The 25,655-nt window shown below is 48.4% G+C and overlaps 1 protein-coding gene and 1 non-coding gene across 7 annotated transcripts in view; one reads left to right on the top strand and one right to left on the bottom strand.

The window, feature by feature from the left end:
- Positions 1 to 515: 515 nt before the first annotated feature.
- Positions 516 to 25,655, bottom strand: part of DIP2C (disco interacting protein 2 homolog C) — a 305,520-nt gene continuing 280,380 nt past the window's right edge. For 4 of the 6 annotated variants that reach the window (XM_052651231.1, XM_052651235.1, XM_052651233.1 and 1 more), the window contains 8 exons: positions 22,842 to 23,012; positions 16,982 to 17,011; positions 15,522 to 15,583; positions 12,262 to 12,319; positions 10,805 to 10,879; positions 9,036 to 9,210; positions 6,942 to 7,065; positions 516 to 4,250 (listed from right to left, as the gene is read on the bottom strand). In XM_052651231.1, the coding sequence (XP_052507191.1) occupies positions 3,998 to 4,250; positions 6,942 to 7,065; positions 9,036 to 9,210; positions 10,805 to 10,879; positions 12,262 to 12,319; positions 15,522 to 15,583; positions 16,982 to 17,011; positions 22,842 to 23,012 (948 nt within the window). In that variant the 3' untranslated portion in view covers positions 516 to 3,997. The remainder of the gene's footprint in view (positions 4,251 to 6,941; positions 7,066 to 9,035; positions 9,211 to 10,804; positions 10,880 to 12,261; positions 12,320 to 15,521; positions 15,584 to 16,981; positions 17,012 to 22,841; positions 23,013 to 25,655) is intronic. The other 2 variants (XM_052651232.1, XM_052651234.1) reach the window with 1 other exon arrangement.
- Positions 7,900 to 7,968, top strand: LOC128058987 (small nucleolar RNA SNORD31). The gene has a single exon (XR_008200575.1). It is a non-coding gene; the product is annotated as a small nucleolar RNA SNORD31 (small nucleolar RNA).

Raw genomic sequence — 25,655 nt, 5'->3', positions numbered from 1 at the left:
CTACACCAGCCACTGACTTCCACACCCCCAATTAGCACAGATGGTCCTGGTTCTAGGGGAATTCTAACACAAAGGCACTCGGTGAAGCCTGGACGTCTTATCCTTTCATAACCATTAGGCTGGAAGTCAGTTAACCCACTACCACTTTCCAAGAGGCAAAGACAAAAGAAACACAAAGATAATTTGGGTTGGAATCGCCAGTGAGACCTCGGTCCTGGCCAAGGAGCAGCGGAGTTTGTGCACACAGACTCACACTCCTTGTCCCTCAAGGTTACCAATAATCTGTACACTTGGAGAAAATGTGAACAAATATATTTAGATATATTTAAAAGAATTAAAAAAAACATTTCACAAAACATTTGTCGCCATAGGAATTTTTTAGCAATAAATGCCCACATCAAAATTTAAACATTGTTCAAAGTATGATTATCTGTACTGATAAATAATGCAACAAATTATGTAAACAGAGTGGGATCCATTCCTGGTGGGAGTCACTTCCTTCCTGGGATGGAAGCTGGCCCAGCTCTCCAGGGGACCAATTAAGAAACTGCTATTTTCAGAGCAACAAAAATAAAAGCTTTTATTTGTTCATTTGAATATAAAACAGGCGTTATCACAGATGTACAAAGCTTACTGGTGGTTTAACATACGAGAAGGTTGCTGTCCTTTGCACATAAAAATTTTGTTTGGAACCGTGATTGGCTGAGCACATGAATCTCTCTAACCAGTCACCACACTATGAAGCAACGCTGCTAGCATCTGACTATCAAGGGACCATTTCCCTTGGGGAAAGTGTCAAGCAGGGTTAGATATAACAAACAAGCACCATGAGGAAGCCGCCCTGTTGGTTGGTCTGAGTCTTGGTGGTCGCTGTGTACCCTCCTTTGTGCAAGTTGACCACACAGTTTTGTCTGACTTCAAAAGCACAAGGTCACGAGACAAACACTGGCTATATTCTCATGAATGACTCGTCCCAGCACAGTTTCCATTAACAGTACAGAACGATCCTCCTTTATTGCTAAGTGGGTGGTACTGAGAGTCTCATTCCCTTTTTCTTGCACAACAGAACCTGGATCCCAGCCCTGAGCCCTTGGCCCTCACCACTGGCACAGGCAGCAGGACTGAGGCCTCACGAGGGCACCAGCAACCTCACACCCCCTCGCTGGGCCTTAAGTCCTGCTTCCTCATCAGTGTCTGACCCAAAACTGCCCCCTCCACCCTTCCACAGGGCGTGTGTGTGTCCTCTGTGTGTGGTGGGCGCCCCCCACCCTTCCACACTGTGGGTGTATGTGTCCTCTGTGGTGGGGGTCACCCCTGTACCTGTCCACATGGTGGCCACGTGTCTTCTGTGTGTGTGGTGGGATCCCCCCTGGCCCTTCCACCTGGTGGGTGTGTATCTTCTGTGTGTGTTGGGGTCCCCCTACCCTTAAACACAGTGTGTGTGTGTGTGTGTGTCTGTGTGTGTGTGTGTGTGGAGTGGGGTGCCCCCGGCTCTTCCACATGGTGGGTGTGTACCTTCTGTGTGTGGTGGGGTCCACCCTACCCTTCCACACGGTGGATGTGTGTGGGGTGGGGTGCCCCCTACACTTCTACACAGTGGGCGTGTATCTTGTGTGTGTGTTGGGGTCCTCCCAGGCCCTTTTACACAGTGGGCATGTATCTTCTGTATGTGTGGTAGGGTCCCCCCAGCCCTTCCACATGGTGGGCGTGTACCTTCTGTGTGTGGTGGGGTCCCCCCAGCCCTTCCACACAGTGGATATGTGTGTGGTGGAGTCTCCCCTACACTTCCACACAGTGAGCATGTATCTTCTGTGTGTGTGGTGGGGTCCCCCTTGGGAAGCAGAAGACTGGGAATGTTTATCTGAAGCATGTGGAGAAATACTCATACACAGCAATGAACTAAAAATATTTTAAAAATCAAATAACTTGTGGAGATGGAAGAAACCCCACATGCAGACAAATTTTTTTTAAATGCCACTTAAAATCCTAACAGCAATTAGCCTTGAATCTCCGAAGTCAAACAAAACTCTCTTGTGGCAAAGGGCTCAGTGCCAGTGCACAGAGCAAGGCAGGTGAGACCACCACAGAGAGAGGGTCTCAGTCTCGCCGGCAACACTCTGAACCAGGCAGACCCTGCACAGGAACCCCGGGCACACTGGGGCAATCATGGAGGGGATCTCACTCGGAAGCTGGTACCTCTTCTTGGCTGGACGCTGACGAGCTGGTTCAATCCAGGAGTGTGCGAGGGGCTTTCAAAGTTTCAAGGTGCATGAGGCGGCGGCAGCAGCAAGAGACGGAAATCAGAAGCATGTCCTTGCAGCAGGAGCGACGACGGGGCTGGGGGCCTCCCACTCCAGCCAGCACAGCTGGGGCAGCTCCGTGCATGACCTCCTAGTGAGTCTCCTCCCTTAAAGCCGCTGAGGGAGTCAGCGCAACCCGCTGCCAATGACCACAGAACGACATTCCTTTTCATACCAAGGACCAAAAAAAGGTGACAAACAAAATGATGAAAACACTGTGCAATGAATTCTTGTAGCCGAGGGAGCGCGTGCAGTGGGCCAGCTGCTCCCCAGGCCACGCGTTGCGGTGGGCACGTGGCACCGACAGTCCGTCACGACCCCGCGGCAGAGGGAAAGTGCACACCCGGCTCCAGTCCGCCACCTCCGAGGCGCTGGCCCCACAGCTGGTCTCTGGCTCCAGAATAGAAGCTCTGGGCTGCAGGCCGTCTGGTTGCTCACACCAGCAACGGCGAGAGTCTATCTACAGTGCAGCGGAGGGGACACCATGCAAGTGACAGGTTCTGTGTTTTAAACTTTAAAATTCCCTTTGTTCTTAGTGAACTTATATTTCATATATATATATATCTGTTGTGATGCTATCCACGCAAGATAATACAACACTTTTTATATTAGCAAACATTACAAGACTTTAATATTCTTGAATGTTTTCTCTGTTATACTTCTAAAGAGATCAAAATAAATTAAACGTTTTGTACATAATTACATATGGAGTTAACTTATTTTTTTAGTTTAGTACAAAGATATCTGCAAGGTAATTGCCGAAATACACCTTATTTATAATTTCCTCTCATTCTATGATAACTTGGAGGGCCGATCATCAGTCTGTTTCTTGAGTACGTTTCTGACAAAGAAAGCGGCTAGAATCTAATTGGAAGGTGCTATCTGGAAGGCTTTCTCGTACCTTGACACACTGTCCTAAAAGGATGGGCTCCAGCAATGGCTTAAATCAGTAGCAGGTCCATGGCATTAAGATTTCATGACACATTAAAACAGAGAAAACAATTCTTTGTCACACTACATGAACTGTTTAAAAGAACCCATCTGGAGGGCAGAATATTTTTTTTAATTGCTATTTTGGCTTAACAAAATACCACATTTACGAAGAAAGCACTTATTATTCAATAATTGAAAAAAAAAGAAAAGAAAGTTCTTGAAATGGGCTTTTCCAACAAACTAAAGGCAGTTAACCCAAAGTCCTCGTGAGCAAACTTCACATTCACATCTCATCCCCATGCGACCAGGACGCGTGGGAAGTCTCCCCACCGCATGGTGAGGCTCTGCTGGGGAAGGTGCCCTGGTGCCCACACTTGTGACACTGAACAGGGGGCCCCAGGCGTCTACATGTTGTAGGCCACGTAGATGAGACACTACGTGGGTGTCTACATGTTGTAACCATGTAGATGGGGGCCCCAGGTGTCTACATGTTGTAGCCCACGTAGATGAGACACTACGTGGGCGTCTACAAGTTGTAGGTCATGTAGATGAGACACTCTGTGGCGTCTACACATTGTAGGCCACGTAGATGGGGGCCCCGGGCATCTACATGTTGTAGGCCATGTAGATGGGACACTATGTGGTGTCTACATATTGTAGGCCACATAAATGGGGGTCCCAGCGTCTACATCCTGTAGGCCATGTAGATGCGGGCCCCGGAGTCTACATGCTGTAGGCCACGTGGAAGGGGCGCTACGTGTCATCTACATGTTGTAGGCCACGTAGATGGGGTCCAGCTGGTCGGCCAGGAAGCCATCACGCAGGTGCATGCGCTGCTTCTCGCCCCGGGAGTTGATGGGGATGACACCGATGTCCACCACCACCACCACCCCCACCACCAGGTAGTGCTCCTCCAGGACCACGTTGGTCACCAGGGGGACCAGGTCCAGGGCTTCCTGCTCGGACCCATCGAGCTCAACCACAACCACCAGCAAGTTTGTCCAGGTGAACACGGCACTGGAAGAGAAAGAAGCATCACTGTACAATTGGAGCAACTCCATTCTGTCTGGATGCCCCACTGGGTTCCTGCTGGGCACTGAGCCTTCTCCGGTCTGCAGGTTCCAGAGCAGCTCTGACACTCCATGCGTCCACACCTCTTACCAACCTGCTCTCAGGGTGGCAGCCAACCCCTGCCTTCCCTGATTCTACACAAGGCCCTAAGGGTGCAGCCCATCCCCAAAGGCACTTGGGAAGCCTGCAGTGCAGTCGGCGGGACCGTTGCTGAGCTGGGACAGTGGGCACTAGGGCTAGTCCTGACCTGCCTCTGTCCCCAGGGGGTGAACACGTGTGCATGTGAGCAGATGAGCCACCATGCTGGGTCAGGTACCTCAGAGCTCGACTGCAGACCTGGGGCACACTGACAGATTCTGTCTCAGGAACTGGGTGAGGGCAACACAGGGGACCTGATTCAGGTGGGTGAGTTCCTGGGGAAGCCAGAGCTCCATCCAGAAGTGTCTTACTTGGATCTTTCAGGAGGACCACCCACAGTATCTTGTCTGCCCAGTTTGTAAAAGCCTAACTAAGTCCAATGTTTTATACTTTAGGCCACCTTGACATCAGGAAGTAGGGCTTTTAAAACATGAATGTTTAAGAACCTTAGCACACCGGAGCCCCATGGAGAGCGGGGTCAAGCTCCAGGGCCTGCAGTGGCTGCTGGAGTCAAATACAGAGAATGTTCTGTTTCAGCTGTCAGGCAGGAAGTGTCTGGGGAAAGTCATCACTGTTTCCTAAAAGCATAGGGTATGCCTGTTAACAAAAAATGTGTATTTTGCTTAGCATGTCCAATGATCACATTAAAATGGAAGAGGGACACTGGAGACTCCCGGGGCTGGCTCTGTGACGAGCATCACCCCGAGGGAGCTGCTCGAGAGAACTGCACGTCTGTGAGTCACGTGACTGCTCGTGGCCACGCTGGGGACGGTTTTATCCTGACATCTGGCGTTGAGGGTACAGCATCAGAGTCAGTGTGGATCCCACAGTTCACTGAGAAGGGGTACAGGGGGCAGCAGGAGCCTGCTGGAGCCCTCCTGGGGCCACAGCGGCTGAGGGTGGCTGGGCCGTGCTCAGTGAGGCAGTCACCGATGTGACCCAGCCTCACACCCTCCCTTCTCTGCACCAAGTGACTGATGGGGCTGCCTGGGGGAGCCACAGGCCTGGGGAGGGGGGTGACAGCAGAGCCGTGGTGCTGCTCGCACTCTGAGGAGAGAAGCCCCTCGCGACCGAGCCTGCTGCTCCTTCCCTCTTGGCGCCTCTGAGAGTAGAGAAAGGAGCAAGCTTCACGTCATCTAAGTGACACTCAGAACAGGCAAGAGAAACCCACAGGGGAACCCTGGCCACACACTTCCCAGTGGAAATGGCACCTTTTCAACTAGATAGAAAATATGTGAGGGGGGCAATACAAGCCACTTGAAGATATTTTCTTAAAAAAATACACAAACAGAAGGCTGAGATGGCTACTTACACCTCAGTGCAAACTGAGGCGGATCCCTACTGTTTCTGGCGGACACCTTTCTGGGGCTCCTGCCTTCACACGAGAGTGGACAGGCAGCTTTAGAGGTGGAGGACTTGTGCTCAGATGGGCTTGCTGCTGCTCGCCCTGAAACACAGCACTGAGTGGGGAGGAAGCTCTGCCGTCCACTCGCCCCTTCTGTCTGCTGAGCCCTCTGGCGGTGCAGCGTGTGGCCAAGAACACCAGCCTGCGTCAGCTGACAAGAGGCAGCTGACACTCGCAGGCCAATCCATCTGCCCCCCAGAGATTTCAGAAGGAGCCTCCCTGGGGGCTCCTGCCCTGAGCCTGCAGACAGGCCCCCTCAGGCCTCCACCCTTCAGGAAACGAGGCGGGTGAGAGGAACAGTGGCCAGTGGTGCTGAAGCCACTGTCTTTGCTCAAGTGCCACGTGAAGGCCCTGAGGAGTGGTTGGTGCTGCTGCATCCAGGCACACTCCCTTCGCCCAAGGGGCGGCCTCCACATACATCCCTCGGCAGCACTGCCTGAGGTGCAGTAGAGTCACATGAGAGGACCCAGCACAGCCAGAGCAACACCAAGCTCCCTGTGGTTCCATCACATGAGGGTTCAACTCTCTTATCACTACATGTCTGAGTGGGAAAGAAAGCTGAGTTTCCGAGAATGTTCATAAACAAAGATTCCCTTAGTTCATGTGATTGGTAAAGTTATTCTTGTCAGTTGTGTAAACCTTGGGATAATGACAACAAGCAGTCCATCTTTCCTTAAAAACAAGGAGACCTCTTTCATCTTTAGGGTTCTGAGTGCATCAGGGTGAGTTTATGAGAAGTGACTGACACGTGCAAGTTACAGCCACCCAGTGGCCAGGGTGGGCACAGCGTGGCCTCCCAGGCCACCTCCAAGTGGTGGGATGGGTGACCTGTCACTGATGACCCTATGAGGCTGGCAAGCGTGGCCTCTCCTGGAGCTGAGGCCTTCCCACAGGGCTCACTGGGTTCAGGCTCCCTGTGGACAGTGTTTCACCCTACATCACACTTTCCGTAACAGAAAACCAAATAATCAGCTCCTTGGAAACACCCCCCAGCCATCTGTCCGTCCCCCTCAGGAAGACCACCAACCGCACCAGGGGTGCTCATTAGAGGTTCGGGTTCATCCTGGCCCTCGGGCTGCCTGCCCGCTCCTCACCATTCTGTGACGCTCTTGTGGGCTCTGATGACTGAGGTCTCGATGTCTATCGGGTGATACCTCATGCCGCGCAGCTCCATGGCCTCGTCCAGGGCCCCTACCACGTAGAGGGCATCATGGCGCTCTGCGTGGGGAATGGACACTATGTGAGCTTCACTGCAAAACTGCTCGAGTCTCTTAAAGAATAAAGACGAGCGCTACCCCTAAACATGGAAGAGAGGTACAAGAAAGACCCCTGAGCAAGGGTCTGGTTTCCCTTCTAAGGGAAACTGCAGCACAAGGTGCTCAGGGACGAGGTGTGGCAGTGGGGAGTGGGGGGTGGGGGCTGTGTGGCCACGTGGCTGGCCGCATGCCTGCACGGTCCCTTTGCCCAAGGGGCAGCCTCCACATACATCCCTCGGCAGCACTGCCTGAGATGCAGTGGAATCACATAAGAGGATCCAGCACAGCCAAAGCAACACCAAGCTCCCTGTGGTTCCATCACATGAGGGTTCAACTCTCTTATCACTACATGTCTGAGTGGGAAAGAAAGCTGAGTTTCCGAGAATGTTCATAAACAAAGATTCCCTTAGTTCACGTGATTGGTAAAGTTATTCTTGTCAGTTGTGTAAACCTTGGGATAATGACAACAAGCAGTCCATCTTTCCTTAGAAACAAGGAGACCTCTTTCATCTTTAGGGTTCTGAGTGCATCAGGGTGAGTTTATGAGAAGTGACCGACATGTGCAATACCAGAAAATAAATCTTCTCCGTCTCTAGGCTAAGGCAGACAAGACGGAGGCAATCACTTGCTGACTTCTGACCGCAGCTGCTGGGTCCTCCCACCCTCCCAGCCCACGGACTCCACAGGCAGAACCAGTGCTGAGGTCTGGGTGTTGCTAAGCTTAGTTCCTCAAGGAATCCCAGAGGGCAACCTCCAGTGAAACAGTCTATGACTTCCCCAAACTGCAAATACAATGCCAGCCAGCGACGAGATCAATGCTGCCCCAATCTGATCCCTGTGATGGGCAGGTGTTTTCTGAGCTTTTGCCTGCAGTGAGAAGCTGAGCAGGCTTCACAGCCAACAGGACACTGTGTAGACCAGCTGCCAGCCTTATAATGTGTCTGTGCTGAGACTCCACAGCCTGCACAGGCATGCCTGCCCTCTGTGAGGGTGAAGAGGCTGGGCTCCCACAGAAAGGAGCGAGCCATGCTTCTGCTGAACACCAGTCTGAAGCTAGAAGGTCTGAAGAAAGAACACAGCACACAAAATGGAATCCAACCCTTCGAGGATATAAAATATGGAGCATTCTTACACAACTTAGCTGTTTCAAATGAGCATACAATCATTTCAGCCTTCCTAAATAAATGTTTTGTTTTTTAAACCTTAAAAAAATAAAAGAAAATACAACACCAGAATATTTCTGTACTTTTCCTCTGCATTCTTGCTGGTCTGGCCTGGTTGGCACACCTCCTACCAGGCAGGTGGGTTGGAAGTCTCACTAATCTCTGGGGCTGGCAGATCTCACAAGAAACCTCAGGCCCCCCGCCCCGGAGTAACACCCAAGTCCTGCCTCTGTTTTCAGGAGTAGAGAGAGGATTCCAGGATCAGCAATGTGAGGAGCAGACAGGCTCCTACATGTGGGTTCTGTGTCACACCCACACCCAGCACTAGCCATCTGAGCTACTGTTCCCTGAGGGTGCCTGGCAGGGCCAGAGCACTGGAGGCCAGGGCTTCCTGCCCAGAAGAGAACAATGCAGCTTCAGGGGATCCTGGGTGGGGCTGACAGCGCCACAGTTGGTGACAAGCCGGTGAGCTGCACTTATAGGCACTTATCATAGACAACACAGCCCCCAGCCCCTGCCCTGATTTCACACGTGTTCCTAGCTCACAGAGGAGGACAGAGCATGGGACGTGCATCCTCAGCGGCTGACGCGCACAGCCTGAGCAGGCTCTCTCACCCTGGGCTCTCTCTCGCCCCACCCCAGCTCTCTCACCCTTGGCTGTCTCCAGGCTGCCTGCAGCAAGCACACATGCTCTCCTGGGACTGGGATCCCACACACACACAAGTTTTCAGTGTCTGAGGACTTCCTGCCTCCTATTGGGAACTCTCACCTCCATTTGCATCAGTGAGTTCAGTTCTCCGTAGGAATCCCAAGTAGCCTGTTCGTGCCCAGACTGTCTGTGTGTCTCCAAAGCTTAATCTTGAGTTGAAGTGATCTGACTGGAGGGATTCATCTCCATAAATAGTGAAGTAACCACTGGCATTGTGGGCACTGTGAACCCAGATCTGTAAGGAAGCAAAATGGACTGCATAAGTTAACTTGACATGATGTCCAGGGCAGAAACTACTTTTACAATTCAAAGGATTGTATTCCGTCTGTCCCTGGCCTGCAAAAAAACAGGACGGCTTGTTTCCAGGCAGACACAGACACCACAAAGTCTGCTGAAATGAAAACATGGCAGCACACTCGTGCCTGAGCAAACCCCCAAGCCATCATCTCGGAGAATCCTGTTAAAGGAGATGAACCAAGGGCTTTTGAAATAAATATCAAATCAAAGAGGTTGTAAGAGTTTCCTTATATTTATTCAAATGTACTGATTGTTTCCAAAAAGCAAGCTGGAAAAATGTTAAAAAGCTTTCTGGCTTGTATACTTTGGGGAATATATTGTAATAAAATAACACAACAGAAAAACTCTAGAAGGGAAAGGCATTGTAACAAAAAATGGAGGATAAAAATGCCTGCACATTGTATCTTGGGAAATGGTTATTTGAGTCAGGGACAAAGCGTCTGGCCAGCAGCCCTCAGCCACACCTGCCAGGGCAAACCAGGCAGCAGCCCAGGCATGAGGGTCTCCAGCAAGTGAGGGGAAGAGAACCTGTCAGACAGGTTCCCAGCACAATGCCAGAGTGCAGGGGTCTCTGCCCCTCAGCCCAGCGCTCAGCTCTGAGAGGCCATGCCCTGTGAGGACAGCAGGGGCCAGAGATGGCAGGCATCACATTTAATTTTCATTCTTAGATATGCATTTAAAAGAAATTTAAAAATAAGGTCCGTATAGCATTTCATCATCTCAATTTTGATCTTCACATGGAGAGAGACGAGTGAGGGGCCAATAAACTGCCTAAGAAGGAAAAGGGTCTGGGGGTGACGGTGGCTGAGACTCAGGCCTCAACACCACTCCCTCCCTGTGTACACATACATGTGTGTGGCATGGTGCCCTAGAGAGCGGCGGGGCTGGTGTGTGAGTTAAAGGTGCCATCAACGGCAGTGTTGTGTGTGTGACCAGGATAGGTTAGAAGAAGAGAAGCAGCTGACCACAGGGTGGGTGGCATCTACAGGAGTGTCCTTGTGGGCAGGTCATGGTCACTGTGGCCTGGCCTTGGAGAGGAAAACGGGGAGGCAGATGTGTTGGAAGCAAGTTAATCAGGGAGTGAGGTGGGCGGGAAAGGCAGAGGGGCACTCCTGGCCAGCAGCCCAGGAAGGGTCTCCTGTGGCCGCATGCACCCAGCAGTGTGCAGGGCACAGGGTGGGTGGGGAGTCACTGGGTAGGTTGCATCGTCAATACAAGGGAGTAAAAGTGACTTTCTGACCCAGACAAACACCGTCATGTCCCCAGCCTGCCTGCCATGGTTGTTTGTGCTGCTATGATTCTGGGTTTGGCAAGATTCCCTCTGCACATTCTCTATCATGTTCCTGATGAAAGACTTCTCTGCTGTGAAGCAGGCACATGGAACTCAAATGGAGAGCTGAAAAACAAGGAAACTCTGCCCATACACAGGAAGTTTCCTCTTTGCTAAATGTTTTGGAGAGAAATGTGATACTCGCTAAGTAAACACCACCTCATAATCCTGAACCTTCACAGACACCCATCCCATTTCTCACCTCGCCCAGGTGTGAGTCTCCCAAGGGTCCTTTCGTTTCTGGATTGGCAATGATGATCCGCACCCCTGGAAGTATCTATGCGGGAAGGAACAGTCTTGTTAGTGGCAGACAGGCAGATGCTTCATGCCAAGTGCGTGTTTTCGCTATTAAAATGGTTTAGAAAGTGAATGGCTTTAAATCAAAATTGCATACCACAGTATCACATAATGACAGCAAATCAATGACACTTCATTGTAATTATTTACAATAAAAGAGCCTGTGTTAAAATGATCCTAAAAGTGAGACTTTGAACAGAAACATGACAGATGATATAATTTAACAAGCTTGATGCTTGCAAAGGAGAACTAGCGGAGCTGCTTTGTGGTGTCCGGAAGAGGCAGCAGTCCCACCAGAGCATCTGCCACACCAAGTGGACGACGTCCCTGTGGCCCTGCCCCTCCTCTGTCACACTGCCCACTTTGCCTGTTGGCTGCCAATAGCACAACGTTGATACTGAGCACCTCCTTCTTGATGGACGTTTAGCTCAGAAATGCTCTGAATTCCACTGGAACCATGTAAAGAATCAAAAGCCGATTCTGGAAATTTAGACTGGAGCCCCTCTTGGTTCAGCTACTAACTGTGCAGCTAAGGTAAGGCAACACCCCTGTGGTGAGAGCTACGCGAGCATGTCTGGTGAATGGCCCACCAGGTCGAGCTGGGTGGGTGGGAAGTGCTGAATCCCACCTTAAAAACAGTACCAAGAACTCTAACCAGTCAGCCGTGAAGACACAGACTGTAAAAGGTCCCAAACAACATGCCTCTAGAATCATGTTAAGTGGAGAAGAGATCTGACAATAGGGGCCGGGGGGAAAAGAGTTTTCATTCAGGTTTAAATACATTCCTTGCACTTTAGTTCTATAAATGACACGGCAGGAACGACTAGCTGTCATGATAACCAGTCTTTGTCTAGTTCCACAGTAAACAAGCTCTGCCTGCTGGCCAGGCCCATGGACATTTGGACCCAATGTACCGATGACACTGCCAGCCTGCCTTTCTCAGGTGGGGTAACCATGCCCAGAGGTGCTAAGTGTGAGTGAATAGGCTGAGGAGCCATCCCTGCAGCCTCCTCCTTTTCCTGCTGCTCCTCCTCTGGGTGGAATGCAAGGAAGGGCTGGAGTTGGAAAAGCTGCTGTAGACCCAGAGACACCTGTGGGAGTGGAAGCCACACAGAACAGAACAAGAGAGAAGGTGCCACGGCCCTGGGGCTTCCTTTGACTTTCTGTGCTCATGGTCAAAACCACTTGATATATTCATTTCAGTTCAGTTGCTCAATTGTGTCCAACTCTGGACTTGACATATTACTTTTCAAGAAAACTTTTTTTTGGAAATAGTCTTCCATGTACTTCTTAACTTTCCAAAGCCCCCAAACTGAGACTTGTGTTCAAATGTATATGCACATGCCTTTCTTCTGTACTTACTTTTCCTGACTCCATCAGGGGCAAACTATGAGGAGAGCCTCTTTCCACTAAGCGTACTCTACAAAGAAAAACAGGTGTTACTGTGTGGTCTGGACCCTGGCTCCCTCCTCCACATCTAGGACTTGGGTCAACACCCAGCAGTTTGACAGGCACGTTAGCTCTGTTGACAAGCATTACCCAATGCAAAGGGAGTTGACAAGTCAAAGAAAAAGCAGACAACGGCAGAGAGGAGACAGTGGGGGCTACCACTCAGGCCACAAGAGTATGGAGACGCAGCCCCACCTATCAACCCACAAACATCAGGGACGACTCTGCATTGATGTAACAGGGTCAACACAGCGTGTGCAGAAAAGGGAGAGTGAGGATTAAGCTGCATTCCTCAAAGGGCCACCACTCCTGTGACAGGAGACCTCTTGGGCTTGTCCTCTGCAAACACAGGGGGCTGCAGGCCCCACAGCACAGCATCCACCGCCTCAGCCAGGCACACTGGAGAGGACTGGCCAGTTCAGACAGCAAAATCTCCTTTCTGGAAAGAAGTGCTTTTCAATCTAAGAACTATTTGCTGGTTAGGTACTCAAGAACTATGGAGGACCCTGGTGCCAGTCACAACCCAGCCCACTGAGCCCTCCTCAGCTGTATTACTTTATCCCATGACTGGGTTCAGTTCTCTCCATGTTACTCTCAGAGTGTGATGCTGACCAATCATCTACAGACAACTTTTACTTCAGGAAAATGGAGTGGAAGGGAACACCCTCATTTCTAATTTTATCAATTTGATTTCTCTTTTTTCCTTGATAAATCTGGGCTAAAAGTTATCAATTTTATTTGTCTTGTCAATGAACCATCCTTTTAGTTTTATTCATCTTTACTACTATTTTGTTCCTATTTCACTTTTTTCTGCTCTGATCTGTATGCTTTCTTTCTGGTATTAACTTTGGGTTTTGTTTGTCCTTTCTCTAGTTGCTTCAGGTATAAGATTATGTTGTTTCTCTAGTTGCTTCAGGGCAACCAGCCTCCCGTCCTCATCCTGCCCTCGGAGTTCATCTTGTCTCCTGTCCCTGCTGGGCCGGTGGATCTTATCTGAAATACGAAAACTCTCCTGCTAAGAATTTCCCTGCGGCCTCCCCCCTGCTGAGTGGTGGCAGGGACCTGGGCAAGCATGCAGGGCGGACAAAGAGTTTCTTCTCTGGCCACCATGGAACAGTGCTCTGTGTCAGTGACTCCAGGCAAGCAGGAAGGGGCACCAGGACCACTCAGGGGTGATCCTGTCTTGTCAGCAAATGCCACATGGCGGGGGTTGGGGGGGTCTTTCACCCACTTGAGAATATCCACAAGAGCAAAGAAAAAACCATCCCTAGAAGAAGGCAGAGCTGTATCTCCTGGAAGAGCTGAGAGAGATGCACACGCGTGCAGCACATATGAGAGGGATAGGGGCTCACAGAAACCCAGGAAACTTGTGGGAGATAAGAGGGCGTAGGCTGGGGAGGGAGGGCAGCTCTGTCCACCACCCGTGCACCACAGACAGGGAGGCTCTCTCCTGACTGCATACCGTCACCCAGCACTCCCAGGACATGGCACAGTCAGGAAAGCACACCTTCTGCCCCACGAGTGCTGTCAGGAGCTGGTCACTTCAGAGCCATGGAGAACAGCCAGTGTGGCGTGTCTTGGCGCTGGTCAGGAGGGGCACCTGTCTCTTGATGGCCACTCCAGTGGTCACTGATGACCTGGAGGACAAGCGCCACTCACACCAAGAGAAGCCGATGGAGCCTAGTCTGGTCCACCAGGCAGCCCTGCGTTAAGTGTGCTGATGGTGTTCTGTATCCGGCGCGCCCACAATAGCATCTTAGGGAAAAACCCCAATGACCATTTTGGGCCAACCCAACATAAAATTATCTTCAAATAATTTTTGTAGGGAGTAAAGCAAATTTCTTTTTAAAGCCTACTAGTTATGTTTGGAAATGTTATGCCCCCGAAAGAGGTCACTTAATCTCTTCAGCGCTAAGGGTCTCCATCTTGAAGATGTCTGAATAGGCCTCTGCTGCAGGGGGCTGGTGTCTCTTGGGGGCCAGTGGTTCTCTCTGCTACTAGATGGGCTGTCTCCTGGGAGTCCCTGTGAACAGCGGGGTCTAAAACGAGGGTTCCAGGGGCAGGAGGCACCATCAAGAGTGAAGCAGAACAAAGCATTCAGGGGAACAAAGTGCTTCTTAGTCTCAGCACTGCTGCCATTCTGGTCATCTGCTGTGCGGCAGAGGCCTGTCCTGGCCACTACAAGATGTTCAGCTGCCTCGCTGGCCTCCACCCACCACATGCCACCAGGACCACTTCCCACATCATGTTCATCAGACATGGCACCATGGCAACCCACCCGTGGTGGGGAACACCACCCAGGTGTGACTGGCTGGCATGGCACGCCAGGCCCCTCTGCAACCCTGCCCCCGACACACTCTCACATGCGAACTCAGCAGGCAAGAAGAACACACGTGGCCAGGCCAGGCGGGGGCTCCTGGTTTCCCACCCACAACTCTCCCCAGCTCTCTCACATGTTGTGAGCAAATGCACGTCGGCAGGCACCACTGAGAACAAGCAGACACATCCACAAGCACCTCTAGCCACTTATAAAAGGACTCTTTGTACCAGAGTCACTCTATTATCATGTCAAAGAAACAGCAATGCATGGGCATCTCCACAACCACACAGAGAAACCACCCAATCACTGGGGACGCCTGTAGAAAAACGACAGAATTCTCTCCCCCTCAGGCACATCAGGAGGGACCCCTTTGGGAGCTGAAGTTCTGCAACAGATTCCTGATCTTGTCCCCACCTTCTGTCCCACCCCTTGAGGTGGACTCACAAGCATCCACCAGCACACTCCCTTTTTCTTGCTCAAGGCTGCTTATTAGGAAGCTGCACAGAAAGGTAACTTGACTTACAGTTTAGTTTTTCTTGGAAATGCCTTGACAAAAATTTTCCATTCATGCAAAGAAATGTGAGAAGTGTTGATATTTTATGAGGTGCAAAACAGTGGCTGACTAGTGTTCAAGAAAATGTCAAGTCTGACAGAGTGTGAGAAAAGGCCACTCTGACTTCAGCGGCTCTGGGACAGCTATTCTCAGAATCAGGAGCTGCTGCCCTGGTGGGATGTGAGCACGTGGAGTGCTGTGAAAGCTCACTCCGTGGCCCCTGCTCTCAGGACAGACGACTGCACTCCTCCTTCCAGAGGAGCGCTGCGCGCTGGGTGCCGGGAGACAAAGTCACAATACCTGTCGTGTCTCAGAGCTCTCATGTCCACATAGACGGTGGTCGGATCAGGCCCCGATGTTCCCTGCAAGCAAGGACACAATGCGATTAATCCCGTTTGCCTAGGAGGAGCTACATCTGTGCTTCCTACTGACTGGGAATATTTCTTTGATAAGGTCTGAAACTGAACAAAACCCAAAAGCACTAAAACCACACCTCTCCCTTGATAACCTAACTCTGAAAGAATATCTTACTAAGATAATACTGACTTTCACATAGCTTGACTGCTAATCATTTATGAAAATTAGAAAGGAAAGAGGAATCTCGCCAAACAAAAAGAGGCTGAAACTACAGAGGTAGCGCTGGCAAAAGCAGATTGCTGAGGAAGTGAAGCATCATTTGCTGAGAGGCTTTCACCACATGCATCCCCGAAAGTGTATTTTCAGAGCTCAAGGTACTGAAGCAGAACATGTGACATGAGCTGACAGACTGAGAAAGAAGAGATAAAAGGCAAGGATCTTGTTCATTCTGGTTCTACCTGTGCCCTGGTTTTCCTCCAGGGTGGGAGGCCATTTTTGCCCAAGACATAAGTCAGGGAGGTAACATGTTTTATCACTGGTCATCTGGGCAGCACCCTGTGGTCTGAATTATTTATTTAAACACAGGGTCCTGAAATCTTATCTTGGGATCATAAATCTCTTCAAAATACATACCGAGTTGACTTCTGAACAATGATCTCTGTTTATATAACAGCAATGGCATTAAAGCTACATTACAAACAAAAATTCTACATACATTTCCTAGGAAAGTAATGCACTACTTTTGGTAGAAAAAGAGAGAACCTAAAAAAAAAATCTGCCAAAAAATAAGGAGACTCTCAGATTTATTTGAAGAACTACACTAAAATTCTTCACGAGAGAATCTTAACCTTATATCAAAGGCACACTTCAATATAAGAAAAAGAAAAAAATAAAGACACCTTCATTACACCACACTGGACCACACGATAACCTCCCCCGCCCCGAGAAAGCACATGCAATCAGCCTGGAGGAGGAGCTGCCCTGCCGTGAGGACACAGCACCCTCGCTGACCTGCGGCTACTCCGGGGGCTGTGTCACAGACCAGAGCTGAGTGGAGGAACAGTTTGTGGTCTGAGCAGTGCAAAGCATGTAACCACAAGAGGCCAATTAAAAACCAACAAATCAGAAAACAGGTCACTAGAAGCAAAAAATGAAGCAAAACAGAGATGACCCCAAACTGGCAAAGACACCACAGATCGTGTAAATGGAAGCACAGCGTTTGTCACAAATGCAAGACATCTGAAGAGATCTGAGACATGACATCACGCTGGCTGTCAGCCCTCCTGCCCACGGGTCCACAAGCCCAGCCCATCTCCGCACTCAACTCCTAGTCTACCCACTGCTGGGAGCTGATGAAACTGTGTGGTTGCAGGCACTGGTGTGGACGGGCGGGAAGTCCCTACCTGCTCGGCCAGCTTCCACAGCCGGTGAGGCTACAGCAGCAGGAGGTGGGAGCAGAGGACACCAGACCAACAGAAACCGAACATCGAGGACACACACAGACACAGAAACAGACAACCCAGCAGTAAAAGTGGGATGAAGAAGAGGGAGGGGTGGGGAGGAGAATGCAAAAAGCAGAGAACAAAGTAAAAAGAAGATCAAAAACAATGTCAAATATGGAAATCATTAAAATCAATCACTGTACCATTAAAGGCTAAAAAAAAATCTAAAAAGATGTTCACATATCCACAGAGCAACAGAGGAGGTAACAGATGACTGGCCACGGGCAGGTGGGCCTGAGGAACTGCTTTTCATACATACGGTCAGTGGGTGTTGATTTTATGGTACTTTTCTCTAGTTTCTGTTCTTTACTGAGAAAGCAGGGAGTATGAATTTAATTGACCAAATCTGTCGAGTGTTCCTCACTGAAACAGCTTCAAGTTTCTTACTACAACAATAAAGGTGACCCTGGAAGTCTGTGAATCTTCAGGCTGTCTAGCCCTGCTCATCTACAAGATTAGGACAAGAAAAGAGTTCAGAGTATGCATGAAGCATGGACCAAACCTCAGGCTCCTCGCTCAGTGGTGTGGGAGGGACTCCCCAGCCTGCCTCCCCCTCAGCTCCGTCCTCCAAGACGTTGCATCCCCTTCCCTCTCATCTGCCAGGTTCTGGTGCCCACCTCCACCATCCAAAAGCATCCGAGTCCACAGGGGAAAGACCCTAAAGCCATTAGGGGCAGCTCCTCGGTTGCTGCACATCTTCCCTGGCTGACTGTCTCTCCTGACATCCCGAGAAAGCTGGAACAAGCCCAGGTTTCTGCATGGGCACAGTCCTGTGTGGGTCTGGCCTCGTGCTGTGCCACTCAGGTACCTCAGAATCTCACGCATCACCAACATTTCTTTCTGCAGTCACCACAACCTGCTAGCTGCACAACTCAGACTCCCCAAGACCAGGGGGCACTTCTAGAAGGGGGCCCATGGACACTAGAAATGTGATTCTGAGAGCACAGCTCAGATGCGGCTCCATTCCTCATCTGGACCAAGGTCCCTGGCTACATACCTCGAGAGACAGAGGGCTGCTCTCTCCCAGGGCACTCAGCCCAGTCGAGGGCCCTGAGGAAGCATGGTGGGCCATCCAGCTGAGAAAACATGCCCTCAAACAACCACCAATCAACTGAAAACACTCACTGATTTCACACATGCTGGTAATTCTGGGGTTACCAGAAAAATGGCATGACCTTCACAACACCTTCAAGCACTTAGGACAGGGCTTGGAATTTGGGAAACACCCTAGCATTTCTGTTTTTCATGTTTTCATGTTAAGGAATTGATGGTGATTCTCTCTAGGCAGATGGGTGGTATTTATTGGCTGGTCTGTATTTTCCGATTTTTGTTTCCTAAATATTCTTTGGTAAAAAATTCAGTCTCTAAAAATTCATAACTTTTCAGGTTGTTTTCCTTATTTGTATAATCGTTCTTAAAAGTTCAGTTTTGGTATATTTAATATCTTTATTACACAGTTCTCATGTGTCAGGCCCTGCAGAAATACAATGGGAACAAGAGTCATGGTGCTTCTGCTCTCAGACCTCAACCTCAAGCTATGCCTTCTCTGTTTGTTTTGGATCAGTTCAGTTCAGTCGCTCAGTCATGCCCAACTCTTAGCGACCCCATGGACTGCAGCGTGCCAGGCCTCCCTGTCCATCAACAACTCTTGGAGCTTACTCAAACTCATGTCCATCGAGTCAGTGATGCCATCCAACCATCTCATCCTCCGTTGTCCCCTTCTCCTGCCTTCAATCTTTCCCAGCAGCAGGGTCTTTTCCAGTGAGTCAGTTCTTCACATCAGGTGACCAAAGTATCGCAGTTATTTCAGCATCAGTCCTTCCAACGAATATTCAGGAATGATTCCCTTTAGGATGGATTGGTTTGATCCCCTTGCTGTCCAAGGGACTCTCGAGAGTCTTCTCCAATACCACAGTTCAAAAGCATCAATTCTTTGGCGCTCAGGTTTCTTTCTGGTCCAACTCTCACATCCATACACAAACTACTGGAAAAACAACAGCTTTGACTAGATGGACCTTTGTTGGCAAAGTAATGTCTCTGATTTTTAAAATGCTGTCTAGGTTGGTCATAGCTTTTCTTCCAAGGAGCAAGTGCCTTTTAATTTCATGGCTGCAGCCACCATCTGCAGTGATTTTGGAGCCCAAGAAAATAAAGTCTCTCACTGTTTCCATTGTTTCCCCATACACTTGCCATGAAGTGATGGGACCAGATGCCATGATCTTAGCTTTTTGAATGCTGAGTTTTAAGCCAGCTTTTTCACTCTCCTCTTTCACTTATATCAAGAGTGCTCTTTAGTTCTTCTTCACTTTCTGCCATAAGAGTGGCATCATCTGCGTATTTGAGGTTATTGATGTTTCTCCTGGCAATCTTGATTCCAGTTTGTGCTTCATCCAGCCCAGCATTTTGCATGATGTACTCTGCATATAAGTTAAATAAGCAGGGTGACAATATACAGCCCTGATGTACTCCTTTCCCAATTTGGAACCAGTTTGTTGTTCAATGTCTGGTTCTAATTATTGCTTCTTCATCTGCATACAGATTTCTCAGTAGGTAGGTAAGGCGGTCTGGAATTCCCATCTCTTGAAGAATTTTCCAGTTTCTTGTGATCCACACAGTGAAAGGCTATGACGTAGTCAGTAAAACAGAAGTAGATGTTTTTCTGGAACTCTCGTGCTTTTTCTATGATCCAACGGATGTTGGCAATTTGAAATCTGGTTCCTCAGACTCTTATAAATCCGTCTTGAACATCTGAAAATTCATGGTTCACGTGCTGTTGAAGCCTGGCTTGGAGAATTTTGAGAATTACTTTGCTAGCATGTGATATGAGTGCAGTTGTGTGGTAGTCTGAACACTCTTTGGTGTTGCCTTTCTTTGGGATTGGAATGAAAACTGATTTTTTCCAGTCCTGTGGCCACTGCTAAGTTTTCTAAATTTAAATCTGGAGTTTAAATTTCCACTTTAACAGCATAATCTTTTAGGATTTGAAATAGCTCAGCTGGAATTCCATCACCCTCACTAGCTTTGTTTGTAGTGATGCTTCCTAAGGCCCACCTGACTTCCCACTCCAGGATGTCTGGTTCTAGGTGAGTGATCACACCATCGTGGTTATCTTGGTCATGAAGATCTTGTTTGGGATCACAATCACATATTTTTTTATTTATGCAAAAATTAATAGAAAATAAACATTTCCACTGACCAATCCTGCCTTGCACTTGTTGCTGCTTTTGCCCACGTTTTTGTACGTTCACGTCACAGGGCACTTTGCAGAACTGTCAACTCAGCATCGTCCTTCTTGGCTACCCTAATCATAAAACTGCCTCCTCTGTACCCCTTTTATGCTCTTACTTCATTTTTCCTAAGAATATTTTACGCACTTACTGAAAAATTCATCTGTATGTGTACTGTCCATGTGGTTCCCAGAGGGCCAGAACTGTGTCTTGAGTTTCTCTAAGTAAAATCTGACTCTGGCTGACAAGAGGCCACTCCCAGGATGGAGCATGCCAGAGACCCCACATCCACGTGTGGGGTAACAGGGTTCTGCCCACAGCCTGCTGTGAGCACACGTGGTCCAGCCCCCCAAACCACAGAACTCCAGAACGCTGAGGCACGCCTGGCTGCAGGCACAGCAGGGGGAGGCCTGCACTGCTCAGGGGGACGCACTTGAGTTCACCTGATCCATCTCTGCTGCCAGACTCATTACTACTGTCAGCTCTTTTCTAATACTGACCATTCAGAAAGAGGAAAACTGGCTGCAAATTCGATGAGAGTAAAGCACACAAGCAGAAAAAAACATACAAAAACCCTTAGAGAAGCTGTCAAGCTCCCAAACGAGCACTGCGGCCGGGGACTGGCAATGCCCCCTCTGCCTCGGCATCAGGCTAATGGGGCTGCTTTCCATACAGGAATATATTAGTTTTCTTTATTAAAAGTATAGAACTTCAAGTATTCCACACATTCTTGCAACACATATTTATTAAATATTTACAAAGCACCAGGTCCAGTTCTAGGTGGTAAGGACACAGATAGACAGTGCTTGTATTTCAGGCCACAAGGTGCCAAGTACCTATGTGCCAACTTCATTCTTGGCTTCTTACCCTTATTTTCTGTCAGCTCTACCCTTTCTATTATTTTTAGTGTATTTTACTTTTCCTACTTAATTTACTGCTTCCTTATAAAAACTTCTTAAAACATTTCGGATTAAGTAGATGGAAATAAATAAGAAAAAGAGGTAAATAACATAAGTGCTTTATTTCTAGTGTCTACAAAGTTTTAATTTTATATAATAAAGTGTTGTAGAATTCTTTGTTGCCTGTGTGAAGTGGACAAGTGCTAAATGATATTTGTTAATATGGGATCTATTCTGTGTCCTTCTCCCTTCATCTTCCAGCATTCTGAGAGAGAGAAGAGTAACATCGCTGTGGGCAGGAGCCTGTCTCTCACAGATTCCTGTAGACTCCTGATTCACTCCCCACTGCTTGCAGGAGAAGGGAGTGTTACAGAATCCTACAGCTGGATTCATCTAATGAGTGCATTTCTCATTTCTTCTCAAGCAGAACAGATAAAGGTGAAGAGCAAAAGAAAATCTCAGCATGTAAAGGACTAGCTGGGCAAATCAATCCAATCCTTCAGATTACTTCACTCACAGACCAAGGCTCAATGGACTCCTAAGGACTCTGGTAGTTACACATGTTTAAAAATGGAGCTGACTCAAAGAGAAGGGAGACAGAGGCAAGGAACATCTAATGAAAATCAGAAAAGCTTCCTGTCACTGATTTTTCTAACGCGATCTCATCAGACTGATCATGTGGGGATAGTCAGTCCTTTGTCTCCGAAGTCCAAATACTGAGAGCTCTAGCCAGGAGTCAGCAGACCAGGAGCTTCCCATGGTTGCCCAAGGGGAACTAGAAGCAGCACCTCGGGCCACACATGGGGGACATGATAGGTGGCAGGGAGGGGAGCTCCGGGAGCTGGTTTGCAGCAACTGTCCTCCACTCCAGCACCTACTGTGCAGGAAGTTCCTGTCCTTTTCATATGCTCAAAGGAACAGAGCCTGAAGCTGAGCCTGGGACCAGCTCATTTTGGCTGAGGCGGCCTGAAGGGCACTGGGGGAGGTTCCCACACAACCTTCCTCGCCTTCATAAACTAGATCTCAGGTAAAGAGTTCAGAGCAGGAGAGAACAGTGAAGATGGTCAGAAGTGGGCTAATGAAGAGACAGGAAACAGATATTTTTGGCCACATAGGATACAAGGCTACCTTACGAGGGCAGCCTCACTTACAGCTCTAACTTAGACATGCAGCAATTAAGTGTTACTTCAATGGTGTCACCACAGGAGCAAATTTGTGAACCTGCTTAATGTACTGGAATTCTCCCTTCAGCAATCACTGTCTGCATACAAGAGACTAAGTACTTCAAGGGACAGGATTTCTTGCCACAGTGAAACATTTGTTTAGTATCTCATCTTTAAAGAGCCTGACTTGAGAGGTCTGGACAAACAGCAACTCTTGCTACAAAACTTAAAATGTCCCAGGACAGAATAAGCCTGTGAATGCTAGTTATGAATAATGGTTACTGACAAACGCAGACTTTAACTAAAAGAAAAAGGAAACAAGTGTGCACCAACCGCATGCATTTGATTGAAAGATTCCTTCTAAATGTGGGTTAGCATCAGCAGGGAACTGTGGTGAGCAGTTTGGCGCTGTATGCCTGTCTTTAAAAGTCACTCTGTGACCCAAGCACTTATTGGCATCAAGGAAACTCACCTGCAAGCAAATTGCCAGGTTCACTCGACAGCCAAACGAGGTGCTAACGGCCCGCGGGTGGAGGCCCAGGTCTTTGAACAGTTTCGAGAAAGACTGGGTGAGTGCTATTCGAGGCCGCTCCTCTGCCACCACCACACAGGTCCGCACGCGGGACAAGTCCAGTCCTCGTGCCTACAAATGACAGAGGCAGGAGGTCACACTTGCCAGTGTTAAGGTGTGACCTGCAGGCTCCTCACCCAGACCCACAAAAACCACAGAAACTCCACAAAGATATTCATTCCCAGGGCTCTGTGTCCACACCAGTAATCAAAATGCTGTAGAACATATGTGTAAACAAAAAACGGCCCATATCCGATTATCAAGGATGCCATTACAAGCATTTAAGTAACTGAAGCAGCATAATGAGGAACAAAGTTGAAGAAAAACAAGATCTGGATAAGATAATTAAAGGACAGGGTATGGGGATGAACAGAAGCACCTGTATACACTCCTGTGAGCCTGGATACACAGAACACACATTGGAGAGAAATGAGAAACCTACTTTTAATACAGAAATGGAAAACAAAAACACCTGGGCAGCTTCTTCAACACGGTTCTCCTTTCATGTCCTGAGCTTGAACTGTCATGATGAAGCACAGCTCATTTCTGCCCAAATTCCATCAAGTGAATGACATGGAAACACCCTGGAGCTGGAAATGAAGTGTCTTGAGCATAACACACCCAGACAGAGCCCAGGAAGAGCACAGCCCGTGATGGGAGTGGCACTGACATGGGAGCATGGGAGCGATGGTGTCTCCAGTGCACACGGGAAAGTCACCAGGAGCCAGCTGCAGCTGGGAGGGCTGACCGGGCCCCTGTGCTGAGTGCGACCTTACAGACATGCTGCCACATGGGGCAAGATGAGTGTGCAAAACAGGAGGGCCCCCGACACACACGTGTTCTGGGGGAATGCAGCCTATCGCTCTGGATGGTGCATTTGGGGCCAGAGATTCAAAATTTGGCCCTGAAGTTTATTAAATATAAGAACTTGCAAAAGGTGCTTGATTTCTCTATAATGTAAGTCTTCTCATCTTTAAAATGGAGACAATAATGGATCCAGTTCAGAGAGCCACTGTAGTATTAAACTAATCAAAGTGTGAAGTGCTTAGATATCATTTATTTCATTTGGTCATTTACATATGCACCCTGTGGGAAAGTTCGTGAAACATAATCATTTTATAGCATACATAGGTGGACATGAATAATTATGTTTTATAAATTTCTTTTGCTATATAGATATAACTTCAAGAAATAATATGCCAGCAAATTTGGAAAACTCAGCAGTGGCCACTGGACTGGAAAAGGTCAGTTTTCATTCCTATCCCAAGGAAAGGCAACACCAAAGAATGCTCAAACCACCACACAACTGCACTCACATCACATGCTAGCAAAGTAATGCTCAAAATTCTCCAAGCCAGGCTTCAACAGTACGTGAACTGTGAACTTCCAGATGTTCAAGCTGGTTTTAGAAAAAGCAGAGGAACCAGAGATTAAATTGCCAACATCCACTGGATCATCGAAAAAGCAAGAGAGTTTCAGAAAAACATCTATTTCTACTTTATTGACTATACCAAAGCCTTTGACTGTATGGATCACAATAAACTGTGGAAAATTCTGAGAGATGGGAATACCAGACCACTTGACCTGCCTCTTGAGAAACCTGTATGCAGATCAGGAAGCAACAGTTAGAACTGGACATGGAACAAGAGACTGGTTCCAAACAGAAAAAGGAGTACGTCAAGGCTGTATATTGTCACCCTGCTTATTCAACTTATTTGCAGAGTACATCATGCAAAATGCTGGGCTGGATGAAGCACAAGCTGGCATCAAGACTGCCGGGAGAAATATCAATAACCTCAGATATGCAGATGACACCACCATTATGGCAGAAAGTGAAGAGGAACTAAAAAGCCTCTTGATGAAAGTGAAAGAAAAGAGTGGAAAAGTTGGCTTAAAAACACAAGATTCAGAGAACTAAGATCATGACATCTGGTCCCACCACTTCATGACAAATAGATGGGGAAACAGTGGAAACAGTGGCTGACTTAATTTCAGGAGGCTCCAAAATCACTGCAGATGGTAACTGCAGCCATAAAATCAAAAGACACTTACTCCTTGGAAGGAAAGTTATGACCAACCTAGACAGTATATTAAAAATCAGAGACATTCCTTTGCCAACAAAGGTCCATAGAGTCAAAGCTATGGTTTTTCTAGTAGTCATGTAGGGATGTGAGAGTTGGACCATAAAGAAAGCTGAGCACCAAAGAATTGAAGCTTTTGAACTGTGGTGTTGGAGAAGACTCTTGAGAGTCCCCTGGACTGCAAGGAGATCCAACCAGTCCATCTTAAAGAGATCAGTCCTGAGTTTTCACTGGAAGGACTGATGTTGAAGCTGAAACTCGAAAACTTTGGCTACCTGATGCGAAGAGCTGACTCATTTGAAAGGACCATGATGCTGGGAAAGATTGAATACAGGAGGAGAAGAGGATGACAGAGGATGAAATGGTGGGATGGCATCACCAAGTCAATGGACATGAGTTTGGATAAACTCCGGGAGTTGGTGATGGACAGGGAGGCCTGGTGTACTGTGGTCCATGGGGTCGCAAAGAGTCAGACATGGCTGAGTGACTGAACTGAACTGAAAAAATAATAATTTATTTCTGTGGCTTAATATCAAAGTTACCATGCATTTTGCTTTCTTGTTCAAGCTTAATGCATTGGGTCTGAATAGGGAAACAAAATTCAGGAGAGAGAAATACACTGCTTTACTAATGG

This window comes from Budorcas taxicolor, chromosome 13 (genome assembly GCF_023091745.1).
Source record: "Budorcas taxicolor isolate Tak-1 chromosome 13, Takin1.1, whole genome shotgun sequence".
NCBI classification, from domain to species: Eukaryota; Metazoa; Chordata; class Mammalia; order Artiodactyla; family Bovidae; genus Budorcas; species Budorcas taxicolor.
This window is presented reverse-complemented; position numbering and strand designations above follow the sequence as displayed.